This window comes from Acipenser ruthenus, chromosome 21 (assembly GCF_902713425.1).
Source record: "Acipenser ruthenus chromosome 21, fAciRut3.2 maternal haplotype, whole genome shotgun sequence".
Lineage (NCBI taxonomy): Eukaryota > Metazoa > Chordata > Actinopteri > Acipenseriformes > Acipenseridae > Acipenser > Acipenser ruthenus.
The window spans coordinates 24,480,048-24,494,381 of NC_081209.1; the positions used below are offsets into that span (position 1 = coordinate 24,480,048).

The window sequence follows — 14,334 nt, forward strand, 5'->3', positions numbered from 1 at the left end:
CATGTGTTTAAGAATGATTCCTAATGGGAACATAACATTCATCTATTTCACATTTATGCAGTGTTCTTTATTATGAATCACAATTGTTAAACCTTTAATTTATGTAAGGAGGCTTGAATTATTTAAACCCTTTAAGTTTCAAATAATAATCAGAAAGGGCACCTATGGGTTTAAAATGATAAGTCTTTCAGTCTTTTCACTTTTTAATTATGGCACTTTTAAAACTTACCAAATAATAAAACAAACAATGCTGTGATGAAGAAAACTGACGGTTTGTCATTTTATGCAGCATTACCATTAAATAACAGTTATAATCATTTTTATTATTTGGTAGTCACTATAATGATTTAATCCTTGGGTAACTTAATAAAAGGTCTGCTCTAGTATAACTGATTAAATAGTTTCAGTGTCCTATACAGAAATAGCTCATATAAAAATGAGATAGGGGCATACCCAGGACTGGGAACAATTAACTGGTCTGTTTTCTGTGAAATGTTTCCATTGCTAGTAAAATGACCTTCAAAATATTTATTTAGCACAGAAATGTCATTAACTATTGATCTGACTAGCAGATTTGTCAATCATAAAAATGAAAAAAAATATTACAATTTCTTTTAACAATGTTATGGGCAGCCTTCAGTCTGAAAACAATATGTATTTATTATAAAGAATCAGGCACTGTTCCTTGAATGATCTTACTGATATTTTCTGCATCTGCATTTACTGTTTCATTACAGGGATCAATCTTCAGGGCTGCCTGGTAATCTTGAAGACCTGTCAAATTTTACAACATTCAAAACATGTATATCTATAAGCACATACAGTTTGTATATGGTCTCTTAATTGGGTGTTTCTTTGTTTCAGTTTAAACCTTGTGCAACCTAAATGCATATGCAAAACAAACCAATCCCCCAAACCCCCAAAAACATGGATATTAATACTATAGTAACTGAGCACAGTGATTGTGCACATTGCTCTGTTAGGCAAACACCCTTCTAGTTGATTATGTATACATTCAGTATACAAGGAATTATCATTCTGCTGTTTATCCAAGCCAAGTACATCAACTGTAGTAAAGCAGATGATACTGCTGTTAGTTTTTTTTTTTTTTTTTTAACATTTATTGATCTATAATTTGCATAATACAAAGCAAAATAGACATTTGTACTTTAAGCCAATATATGTATTGACGCGTCATAGTAGATTTAAATTTAAATAATTAAATCAATGAAATTGTTATATTTCAGAAATAACCATATTTTATTTCTGAATGGTAATTAGTTTATGCTAATTTGTAACACAGTACTGCTAAATAAGGATTGCATTGTCACGTTAAGACACTTACTTTAATAATAGTAAAACAATTAGTTAAACTATTAAAACTAAATTGATTTGGTTAATAATACTGGGTTTATAAAACACAATTTAAAATAATATGTACTGTTAATCACTGCTGATTTAGTATATTTCACAGACCAAAAACTGGCTTACACACAGCCTTACTTGGTGCATTGGGGATAGAAAACTGGAACTTGCTCTGGTTACACTAACACATACTACTGATCCAGGAGAGGTTTTGAAACAAAGCTGCTTGAAACAAAAGGCCAGTGGTGAATAAAACTGGCAAAAAGTACCATGTTTAAATACATACATACCTTCAACATATAATTCCAATTCACAAAATGCAGTGCCTCGTCTAATGTGAGCTTTTGCTCTGGCATCAGCATTGTCAGCAACAGGTGGTGTTAATAAGTCAAGTGCCTACAGAAAAAGTCCCAATGAAAAATAAATCCATTAGAATTCTGTAACTACTTCTGTAACATTGTGTTATTATGTTTGTGTTTCTTTAAGTCTGCTGTTCTTTCATTTTTACAACTAAAAGGTAAAACTGACCTTGGAAGAGTCTTCAATGGCTTTGTGTAGATTTCTCAATTTGAGGTGACAGGCAGCACGGTTGAGGTACAAGATTGGGAGTTTGTGATTCAACTGAATTGCTAGGTTGTAGGCATTGACAGCAGCGAGGTAATTCTGTGTGGCAAACAATTTTCTAAAAAACAATAATATATATATATATATATATATATATATATATATATATATATATATACACTGTATATTTTTCTTAAATCTATAACAGACACTGCATACAGCATGTGATGAGAAATTCTGGGGATCACTTACTTTCCCTTCTCCTTTAACCAGTCTGGATTTCTCTCTTCTTCCTTAAGATCCTTTAGCTCAGACACATCAGCGTTCACTGCTCACCTTGCATCTGCCTGCTTTTTCGGCCACTATAGAAATAAATATATGTATTTCAGTTACTATGTGTTAGCTATAGAACTAGAAGACCACAAGACCATATTTTATTGTAATATTACGTTTTTTGGCATGACAAAGAAAAAAAAAATCAGACAAAGAAAATGCAAGGTCAAAAGCAAATTTGTGAGAGCAATAAAATAATTTGAATGCTGAAAACTACCAAGAAACCACAAAGAATAATAATTTGACTGCTCTTTCCTGCAATTAAGTTGTTACTTGATAGTTTTATATAGCTAATATGAATTCCCCAGAGAGCATGTGCCTTTGCTTTCATACTTACTTTAAAATGTTCAAAATATTTTCCACAAGGCTGCCATTTTCTTCTTACTGGACCAATTAACTGTAGGAAAACATTACAAGATGCATACCGCTTCTTCCTCAGCAACACGGGACTCTCACAGAGCTACAGGCGTAAACTGGATTTTGATGCTACCAGCAGATCGTGGAGTGGGCAAAGATATCTCTTCTGACTTTCCTGATTAATATCAACAAAAAACATTTGATTTTATTAAAATTCTGTTTACAGTACAGTATTAAACTGGTTTTATTTTTTATATATATATATATATATATATATATATATATATATATATATATATATATATATATATATATATATATAACCAAGATATTAGCATCAAAATATTTCCTGTATGAATTATGTATAGACAAATGGTAACAAAATGAGCTTTACATCTCAATAAACTACCTGTTTTAGCCGTGGTTCTCTTTCTAGGACATTCTGACACAGATTTTGAGTATGTCTTCATCTCATCTTTTTTCTTTTTCTTCTCGTGTTCAAGCTTTTGTATTTCTCGCCTCTGTTGTGCTTCTCCTTCCACTGCTCCACGCCCACCTCTTGAATGAGATAAGGGGGGGGGGGGGGGGGGGGGAGCCTTTCAAAGGCAAATGCATGTGGCAATGGCCAGCCTGTGAGGTGCCACAAAATAACATCCCTTTTAGAACTTAGTATATCAATTGACATAAAGATTTACACAATGTTTATTTTTGGAGAGGTTTGGGGACCCTTGGGCTTAGCTTTGTAAAAACTCCTGTAGAATTTGATCCCTTTGTTCAAACAGTTCCAAATTTTTACACAGTATATTAGACATGTTGGTGAAGCACTGGAAACTATGCTACAAGTTGTAAAAATGACTAGAGAACATAAAAAAATGAAAAGCGTTTGTTGTTTTTTTATGTATTTTTTCTGGATATCTCCTTCCAGTGTGGTACTGAGTAAGACTTTTATCACACCTGAGGTTTTAGTCTTGATGCCCAAAGGGTTACCTTGAATTCAAGCCCTGAACCATGCCTGTGCTGTCTATACTTTGGAAGATATTGTGATTTATTTAAGGGCACAGCCCCCCAGGCGGAAATTGTCTGTGAGGGGCTGGGGTTTTGACAGGTTAAAGGCCCCGCAAACTAGTTGTCAAATTAAACTTTTCAATAGTTCAAGCTTCTTGTACCGTTATCAGAATATTATTTTCCTGAACACAGCACTGGAAATTGACTGTTGGGAACTGGAAATAACACAGATTAGTTTGCTGGTACCCCTACTGGTTTAATAAATATAAAAATGTTCAATTTAATTTCTGTAATACCATTCATAAGCTTTCTGAGAAACAGCTGTACTAAAATATAATAAATAGTTTTAAAAGCCAGAAGTACTGCTATTACTATTTTGATAAATGCTATACATTGGTGGCCGTGAAATTGCATTTTCTTATTGTGCCAGACTAGTCAGTGGGTTAAAAACAATTTGTTCGCTACACCCCTGCTGGTTTGTGGTCTGCTGTTGTCTGAGGTCTTGCTTACCATTAGAAACCCATTTTTGAACCCACGTATTTCATATTCTGCACATAATGTTTCTCAAGCAATCAGCCATAAATACCAGAACTATTCAGACAGGTACATTTTAGATTTCAGAAGTCATTATTATAAGTAGCTATCATTGCATCAAACGTTGTCAGAAACGGAATATGATGTACATAGTGAAACCCTCTGATTGTTTTTTGTTTGTTTTTTGTGTGTGTTTTATTATTATTATTATTATTATTATTATTATTATTATTATTATTATTATTATTATTATTATTATTATATTTGTAAATAATAGAAATTAATAAAATAATTAGATTTGAAAATAACATATTTAGGGGAAAAAAGTTTTTATTTAAAATACACAGAAACAAAATAGTCTTTAAACAACTTTAGTCATTATTAGCATTAGCTTTATTGTTAACTCATCCCACTACTGATCCAAAAAAAAAAAAAACATCAATCAGAAATACTTGATAATGTAAGTTCTGCTAATATGATCAATGGACATTAAACATGATATCCTTGGCATAGCATAACACATAGCAGCTCCACTCTTAAATGTAGCTCTTTACTTACAAAACACAATTTCTCAATGAAACAGGCCAAGGTATGCGATACTGGCAGACATGTAGTTGCAAATTAAGTTATTAACAAGGGATTTTCCCAACAGGATACTTCTGTCAATTCCTAACCCCATATATAGCTACAGCTACAAACCCTAACACATTGAATGATCTAGTTACACCATTCATATTTGATTAAACTAATCACATTTACTAGAATAATTGAGTATCTTAATTCTGTATAATTTTATTATCATGATACTTGTCATATACCTGCCCTATTATCTGTTGATTTATATAATGCTATTTAATAACCACTTAAAAATGCAATTCCACTTGGAATCTGTACCCCATATTGCAGCTATACATTGGGGCTGGCTAGGTGCACTGTGTAAAATGATCTCAGGTAAGTATCTTATAACAGTTACCATTATACAACTACAGGTCTGCTTTCTACTCATACATGAGGTAGCATTTTATTATTATTATTATTTTTTTTTTATTAAAAGATACAAATGTCACCAATATGGAACTAATTTATATACACTACCCAACAACAAGTATTTTGTTTGTTTGTTTGTTTGTTTGTTTGTTTGTTTGTTTTAATAAGAACCTGGTTGCATTAAATTAGTTAAAACTAAATACATTAATAAACATGAAGCATTCTGCAGTGCTGCAGCAATACAATACAATCCAATACAATACTGGTGCAATTACATTGATTGCCAAGAAATGGAAGCCAAACTAAAAATCTTTACCCTAAACCATTTCAAATATATTGGTAGTATGCTGGCAGTTAATAAATCCCTTTACAATTTGTATAGTTGAAATATTTATTTATAAATTACATATGGCAACTTTAATTTAACATCATAAATACATTTGTTTAAGGTGTTCCACAGCACCAGGCCATTGACAAGGACATTTTATGCATTCAGTTGTCAGCTAGTTTCATATACTATTTTCTTCTGGATAAAGTCTAAAAGGGCATTTGTGAACTTTTAGTATTTTAGAAAACAACATTAGGGAGATATAATTGACTTTAGTCACAGAGGACACCTTGCAAATTACATCTGAATTGTGTTGGGCGCTTTGAGGTAGTAAATATGTAGAAATATGCATAAATGTACATACAAGTTACAATATATAGTTAAAAGTATATGTATTATTTTGTTCACAAATGTAAAATGTATTACAATTAGATAAAATTATTGTAAAAAGCATGGCTTAGAGCCATAATTAAGTAAACATATCTCATTACCAAATAATAAAAGAAATTAAAAGATTTTGGAACATCACAAGCTTTACATTCTAGAATAGCATGGTGCCAAAAAAGCTGTACTCTTTTTACCCAGTACTATTAACAAACACAGATGGTCAAAAGAACACCATCCAAATGAAACTGCCTTATTCTTATTACTTCTTCCTGCATTTACAATCAAAAGCCATTGCCAAAGCTATCATTCTCTCTGGAATAATTTGGCATGTGCTGGAAAACAGTATGAAAGAAGACATTGTTACTTTATGACACACAATGCCATGTACACTCCATTTCCATTCTGCCATATCACCGCAATTAAAATCAATTATTTTTTGCTTTAAATAAAAAAGGAGAATACACTCCAACAGGAAAAATAACAGACTGTACACTTTTGCAACATTCTGTCCCGTGTCCAGTCACATTGTTGGAGGGTCATTCCACTCCATGATTAGGGGGACACAATAAATAACTACTTTAAGGTGTGGATGGGTGGAGGATTATATCATTGTTAATCATATGAGACTTTTGAGGTCTTATAAAATTAAACAATCTAATCTAATAAACAAGCACACTGATGGATATTATCTGAAGACATTCATTAGCTTCTGAAGTAAACAAAGTAAAAAAAAATACAAACTGTGAAAGATTTTTTTTTTTTTAAAGCCATTATTGTTATCCATCATTGTTTCTAGCTTGTTTGACTAGGTTTTGTGAGCTGGACATCCTTGTTCTCCATGCAGGTATCGCAGCCCCACACCGCTGCTGCTTCAGCTGTTAGAAGGTTGTAGGCCGTCTCTGTCATGCCAGTGCAAACCCTGTGAAACCATTTCTGACAAGAAGCCTCGCACAAAATGGCCTCCTGGTCATCATTGACTTCATTCATGCAAATTCCGCAAGGATAAACAGGATTTGCAGAAGACTGGCTTGGCCGAATCGGGTGTGCGGCTGTTTTACTACTGCTCCTCTCAGCTGCAACACCTTCAATGGCTGTGTGAGACTTGTTCTGAACGCCATTGTTACCATGGCTGCCATTAATGTTTTCAGGAGTGTTGGAATGACTGCTTTCTTGATTGGGGGAACCGCGTTTATTGATAACTTTCGGGTTTGAAAGGTCCTGGTTTACACTTTCTTCTGGACTCTGGGAAGGCCGACGAGAAGCAGAGTTTTGATATGGGCTTTGACTGAGGTTTTTATTTGGGCCTTGACTGTTGTATTGTTTTGGCGTGGCAGCATTTACCTGGTGGTGGTTATTACTCTGTGGCTGCATAAAACCATGGTTGCCATCCATGTTAGGGCCCATTGGCGGATTCATGTTTGTGTTGCTCTCTGGCCCAAAGTTGGGGCCCGTGTCTGAGTTTGTGTTTTGGTTCATAGTCTGTAGTGGCATTATTTGGATGAAGTTTTCTCCTGGGCCTGGTCTAAACGGTGGATGAGGTGGTAAGCTCACATTTGAGTTCATATGATAAGTAAACATTGGTTGGTTTCTGAAATTTGGATTATCATGGGGACCAAAGTTAAAGCCTTGAGTGCGATTAAAACCTCTGCCCATTTGAATCTGTGGAAATGGATGGGGTCGGTTTTGCATGGGGTAAGGACCTCCATAAGGAGAAGGCATTCTGGGTTGCATGTGCAGTGGCATTCTGTGAGAGTTGTACCAACCAAAACCGGAATAGTTAGGATTGCCAAAATAAGGATTTCCAGAAGGCAGAGGTTTGTAGGATACAGGGTTATAGCTGTCATCAAAAGGGTTGGCAGCTACAAGGTGATCAGAGCCGGGGTTTGGTGGTGGAGCATACTCAGAAAGAGGAGGAAAAGAAGAGACCTAGAAATAAATAAATACATACATGAATAAATAAATAAATACATACACGAATCAATAAATACATACATGAATCAATAAATACATACATGAATAAATAAATACATACATGAATAAATAAATACATACGTGCATAAATAAATACATACATGCCTACAAAAGCATAACACTTTCAGAACGGAACTGCTGGTATTCACACAATTTATATTTCAGGTTTTATATTATCTTTTTATTTTATAGTTTAACCAAAGTGTGCCTGGATGTGGCACATAAAAAATCAAAGAGGCATTGTCACAACCATGGAGGTCAGTGGAAAAATGTCTGCAAAATAAAATGGGGGTGGGGGGTGCATAGTGGCAGTTAGGAGTGCCTTTCAAAACAGTACTTCATTGGATTACAATCTCATTGGTTTACAACCATCAAACAACCTATACAGCAGCAAAACAGAAAGACAGCTACCTGTGTACTTGACTTGCGCTTTTTCTTATCAGGGCTTCCCAGTACGCCTGGCCCTCCTAAGCCATCCAACCCACCATCTCCACCTGAAAATTTGAATTAATATCTTCCCTAATTAAATAGTTAACTTCAATAGTTTTGGAAAAATCCAATAAAAATAAATGTCGTGGCTTTGTGTGAAAAATAAGTATTAAAATGTCAGTATATGACAGAAATTAGAAATAGTGTCCCATCTTGACCAGTAAAAGTTGATGTGGTTGACTGGGTGACAGATTTGTGTTTACATATTTCCGACTGGGCTATTACTGTGTGCTACTACACTTCAAAATTTCAATGTATTACTTTATATCAACATCTGATTGATGGGTATTAGGAAACAACATTTAAGACATAATTTAGTCTTTCAGGAATGGTGCACAGGAGATGCACAGTTTAACTGTAGTAGAACTGAAAATAAAGCTGTTAAAATCATAATTTAGTTAGGTTTCAATCTTCATTAATCAGGCATGATTGGGTAGTATATAAACTGGAACAGTACACAAATTAGGGGATCCCTAACCCTGGGGGAAATCTTAATCAGGACACAAATATCTGTAGCTTAATTCATTTGTCTGCAATGCAATAGACAGTTCTCAAACTCGCCACTTGTCTAATTTTATTGTTACTTCTATTGATACTAAAAATGTGAACTATTTGCTGTTTGTGTATATATGTGTGTAGCAATGTGTGTGTCCACATTCTATGTTGCGTTTGGCGAGCTCCAGAACAGACAGCACGTCTTCTACATAGTAATCAGTCATATGTGGTACTTGTTTGCAAAGATTGTACAGCTTTCTTGGTTTGTTGACTTTGGCCGATATTTAAAGTTTCACAATAGTAGAAATACCCGTAACAGCTTTGGTAAGTTTAAGCATTTTCAAAAGGTAATTTTGCAAATAAACACATGTTATCTGTAAACAGTAATAATAATAATAATAATAATAATAATAATAATAATACATTTTATTCTGCTTCCAAGTGGAAAACCGTCAGTCAATAAGAATTACTTGAAGAAAAGCATAACTTTCTTGTTTGTCCTGCACGCATGTACTTCCTTTTCTATATAAAACATCAGCTGGTTGCTGAATAGTTTCTACTAGTTTAAATTTAAAGTACGTACAAGCCATAGTGTTGAGTCAGAATGCGTGCTCCTTTTGAAGGTATTTTTAAGTAAATGTGGCTGCTGACGCGTTTAGTTCGTTCTTTCAAATGCCAATGCAGTAAGCGCAGGCTATTCTGAGAGTTCCATTCAATTCTTAAAAGGCCTTAATTGAGGTAGGCCGACCAGCTCCTTCACAGTCATAATTAGCGGAGAGACTTGTACGCAGCATATCATGCCCCTACAGACGCTAACATACAATTGACAAGCGTCAAAAATAGCAACAACAAAAAAGAACACATTACCTCTGTTTCTTTTAAGAGACAGGGTGTCTTTATCCTGGTCTGCTGACATTACAGGAAAAAATACATGACTCTGCAACAAAATAATATAATAATTTCAAAAGCTAAAGGTACATGCACTCGTCTTCTCTCTTTGCAATACTCACAGCTGAGCTATCAGTCTGTGCAAGAAAACCGCAAGGGTTTGCGAAGTTCGGGAGGCGCGGACTCGTTCAACTTCGTGATTTAGTTGTACGCGCTGAAAATAGAGAAAAGCTGGAGTGATTGTAAACATCGTATCTCCCGGGTGTAAAGTCGAAGCGAGTAATGTCCGTGTATCTGTTGGTTTATTATATTTGAATGTGAATGACACGATAAAGAAACCCCCTCCACATTACCATGTGAGGATGTCTGCGCTATGCTGTTTGATGTGGTGTTGCTGTCAGGCAGACCAAACCGCGGATGAAACATTGCAAGAAGCATTCATTACACTGGCGCACTCAGACATTGGCCTGCAGATTCACAATACACGTTGTGTTATTCTTCCCAATTGTTATTATTTTAAAACTTATTTTATTGTATTTTTCTCATGTTTAAGATATGTGAAAGGTTATATTAATCTGTACTTTGCAAATAAGAAATCATACTTATGTTATTAGCAGGGGTCAATTATTTCTGTGGTTAAAACTTCACCCAGTGCACCAAAGCAGATGGAAACATTTTTTATTTACAAAAATATGCAGCACAAAAGTGCAGTATTTTTGGTCAACTAGTATTGCATACCTGTCATTTGCTATTTTATTTGCAGTAGCGTTAGGACTGGGAAGTTACTTTATTACAAATGATGCAGAATTACCAATAGAGATTAATGTATTGTTCGCATTGCTATTTGTGTGATAGTCCTTACAGTTTTTATTTACAGACCCAAAAGGTTCTAACTAGTAGCTGAAATTTCCAAACCAGGGTCAGAAATGTGATTTATACAGTAATAAACACTACAACCTTGTAACACACAGCCTTGCTGACACTGAGCATGTTATTCCTCTGAGGCATTTGCAGGTTAATTAAAATGATTGTGCTTTTCAGATGAGTCTGTCTTGCAGCTCTGGACGTTAGATGCACTATATTGGATTATATGTGATATTTGCATAGTGTTTTAAAACTGACGTTTTCTGTCATTGGTCAGAAAAGCATGTTTTCCTTGTTCATTTATTCATCGACCTATTTTCCACTAAAAAATTAAAACCCTTAAAACATGAACATAAACATGGCACTCCAAAATCGAATCAGTGTGTGTGAAATTAGGGGCAGTTTAATTTGTGTTATTTGTATCAAAACCTGTGGTGTTAAAAAATTGTAAGGTGGGCATGAGAAGGTCGGGTTTGAAATCTTGCAGATGCCTGGGGTTCCTAGTTATTGATCACAGGTGGTCTTCTCAGCAAGCCATTAACCTGATGATGATGATGATCTTGAGCTTGCTTGCCATTGGCTTGAACTGGACAGCAGAGCTTGAGGCTAATCAGAAGAACCCCCTTTTTAATCTTCTAGTTCACCCTTTTAAAGATCCAGTGCCCCATGTTGTTTGTTTTAGTGTGATATGTCTTTTGAAATTCGTTTGGTTAGCTCCACAAAACGACTACAGTGATAACATCAGGAGATTTCTTCTTGTGAACAAACTACTGAGTTGTCTCTTCAATGCTCACAGAAAGATTTAAACTATTTTCATTCAGGGATTATGCCAAGCATTGTGACACACTCAGTCTTTAGACTGTCCTAATACTTTCTGGAATGTACAATCTATGTCACTATTAGAAGGCGTGTTAAATAGTTCATGATTATTTAACCAGTCCATAACACTACTTTTGAGACAAGTGCATTTATAAACAATGCCACCAGATGATGCTGTTCTCTTTATAAGCAGCTATGGCCACAAGTTTGGCATCACCCTATAGAATGAACTCATTTTCCTTCATCAAGTTGAATGAAACTTGCTGAATAATGTTACGTTAACACATTGAAATACATACCGCTCTGTAGTTTTCCATATACTTAAAGAAAAACTGACAAATTAAAAAATGTGACACATTATGGCTTCCGGCAGACTTTTGCAATATCATTTTGTAGTTTCTTTGATTACATGACGTTAAATGAAATAGCTAAATTATGTTAATGTAGTTTTTTTTTTTTTTTTAATTTCGTCTCAGTCCTAAAATTCTAGGAGATGCTAAACTTTTGGCCATAGCTGTATAATCATTTTTTTTTTATTATTATTCATTTAATTATTCATCTGTACTGTTCACCAACGTCATTTACATTAGGGTTCAAGTGAATTTTAATATTTAAAATGTTAATTTACAAATAGCCTCATTATTTAACTAGTACAGAAGAAACATTCAAGTCCCAGCATAGTAAGTATTGTAATAATTAACCAGTATCATTACTACAGCGAAAAGGCTGACAATAGATTCCTCTTAAACAGTCTTCTGTCCAACTTCCTTTACAGCATTGTAATGAAGCCCCAGCGTTAATCTGAGGTGTTGAATGAAAGCACATTTAGAAAATTAAATTACTGTAAGGTACCTTACTTCCCAAGCCATTTTCATGTGAAGAGTTTCATTTGAATGAGATTGGAGCAATGGAATCAGTGCCATTAGCCTTGACATGAAGATATTTATTGACTCTGTTTTAAAAGAAACAATTATCAACAGCAATTGATTTTACACAAAGACAGGCCCTGTAAAAATAAATGGTGTTGCTGGGCATAGATTACCATGGCAACACATTAATGCAACCTACGTAGCGCTGCATGGGAATGTGTGTTTAACTTGCTAACGTGATCATATTTGAAAACTGTTTTTGCCTCTCAAACTCTAATGACAAGACGTAGAGTTGAATAAAGTCTCTGATCCTTAAAATAAACAAGTTAGCAGATTTAACATGTAATAACACATAAAAACTCACCTTGAGTCTACCAGAGAGAGTCAGGGGAAGTTCATTTGATACCTCAGTGTACAAAAGGTATTTTGTAGGATTCGTTGCCGATAGTTTAAGAAAGCAGCACGGATGAGCTTAACAAGCCAGTCTCCTTGCAGTGTGCTACAGGTGAGTAAGTCGTGGTACTGGGAATGTGCTCACAAATAGATAGCAGACATCAGTTTATTTAATCAGAACTCACATGACAAGATGAAGTCAAAAAAGTACAAGTGCAATGTAAACGTTTCAGTAGGAAGAGTTGCTATCTTCAGTGCTGAAAAAACAAGAATAAAAAAAAAAAAACACAATTGTGTACACGAGGCATTAAAACAACTTATTACAAACACACAGTGCTAATGGTGGGTTAATATTGTAACTGCAGCACCTTAAAAAGAGGTCCATTGTATCGGCTCATCTACTATTCCATTTGTGTGTCCTGAAGAGGCAGCTTCATCACATAAGGAGATGACCTCCCATATCCACTATTTTAAGAACATTGGATAATGGTTTTTCTGTTAACCACCCACAACGTGGTCGTCTAAGTGTAATGTTCAGAATGGCAGAATGCAACATAGAAATAGAGAAATAAAAACCATGGAGTAAAATTCCAGTCCTCGGAGCCCCTAGCAGTGAACTCCATGGAGAGGAGGATCATATTCACATTTTAAATTATTTAGGTCGCCACACAACTTCATTTTCTCTGGACAGAATACAGTGATCAAGTCCCACTGTGGGATCAATGCTATTGACCAGCATGCAGGAAGCATCTGTTAAATGGAATCAGACTGATGTTAATTGTCTTCTGTGATCCTCCAAAGTGGTCACAATCTAGACGAGTATTGCTATAAAAAGGAAGCGCACTTGCATTCTACAGTGAATAGACATTGCCCTGTATCATGTTAATGAATGTCATTTTTGTTATTGTGGTGTCACATGTACTGTATACAAACACAAGATTTAAAATCTTCTGATGTAATTTCATGATGTTCTAGCTCAGTGGAATAGAATGCCAAAGCACCTGCTACTACAGAATATATCTTTCTGATTTCATCACAATGTTGGCTCCGATGTATACTGTACTAGCACACCAGGAACCCAAGCAAGCAGAGGCAGACAAGCGCCATAATTTGACTCACAAGTTTTGTATGGTGCAAAGACTTCATTAAAAAAGCAAGGGAAAATGTTTACTTTTTCAAAAACTCATTACATGCATGAAACTAACATAAATCAAAGCTTTTTAAATCAGCAACTGGACACGATGCAGTTGGTGGTCTGCTTTCTTAACTAGAGCCCCTCTTTATGCTTCCATCAATACCAATTACCCTGTGCACTCATTGGGTTTCAAAAGGTGCATGGCACGGTGTAAAGGAACGTATGACTACACACAGATCTGCTATAAATCTTAAAGTAATAAAACATGAACAAATATGCAGTGTTTCTAAACACTGAACAGAAGCCCTAAATATATACAATTCTAGACAAACTTGTGATGTTCTGTAATTTGGAGGAAGCTGCTGTGTGTAAATGCATATACACACACATACAGTATATAGAGCCATAAAATAAATTGTGTATTTTCTACATAATTATTTTATATGGATGCGGCCTATCTATTCAGTCTGTCATCTTATTGATTTAACTCGGTGAACACCGACCCCCCCCCCCCACCCCCCCCCCCCACCCCCAAAACACACAAAATGGCA

General features: G+C 35.0%; 1 protein-coding gene and 1 pseudogene across 2 annotated transcripts; both read right to left on the bottom strand.

Moving 5' to 3' along the window:
* Positions 1-41: 41 nt before the first annotated feature.
* Positions 42-3,089, bottom strand: LOC131699183 (dynein axonemal assembly factor 4-like; annotated as a pseudogene).
* Positions 3,090-4,496: 1,407 nt separating this feature from the next.
* Positions 4,497-10,094, bottom strand: LOC131699132 (pygopus homolog 1-like). Of its 2 annotated transcripts, none has more exons than XM_058995173.1 (3): positions 9,683-10,094; positions 8,243-8,325; positions 4,497-7,786 (listed from the first exon to the last, which is right to left on the bottom strand). In XM_058995173.1, exons 1-3 carry the CDS (start codon positions 9,729-9,731, stop codon positions 6,653-6,655), a joined length of 1,266 nt encoding a protein of 421 aa, XP_058851156.1. In that variant the 5' UTR covers positions 9,732-10,094; the 3' UTR covers positions 4,497-6,652. The 2 variants fall into 2 exon arrangements, with proteins under 2 accessions (XP_058851156.1, XP_058851157.1); XM_058995174.1 differs by lacking the exon at positions 9,683-10,094 and adding an exon at positions 9,399-9,650.
* Between the last annotated feature and the right edge of the window lie 4,240 nt (positions 10,095-14,334).

Excerpts from the sequence above, each read along its gene's own strand:
- LOC131699132 (XM_058995173.1), bottom strand. The coding sequence starts at position 9,731 with ATGTCAGCAGACCAGGATAAAGACACCCTGTCTCTTAAAAGAAACAGA. Across the intron at positions 8,326-9,682 it reads GTCTCTTAAAAGAAACAGAG|GTGGAGATGGTGGGTTGGAT; the intron begins GTAATGTGTTCT and ends TCAAATTTTCAG. Across the intron at positions 7,787-8,242 it reads AGCGCAAGTCAAGTACACAG|GTCTCTTCTTTTCCTCCTCT; the intron begins GTAGCTGTCTTT and ends ATTTATTTCTAG.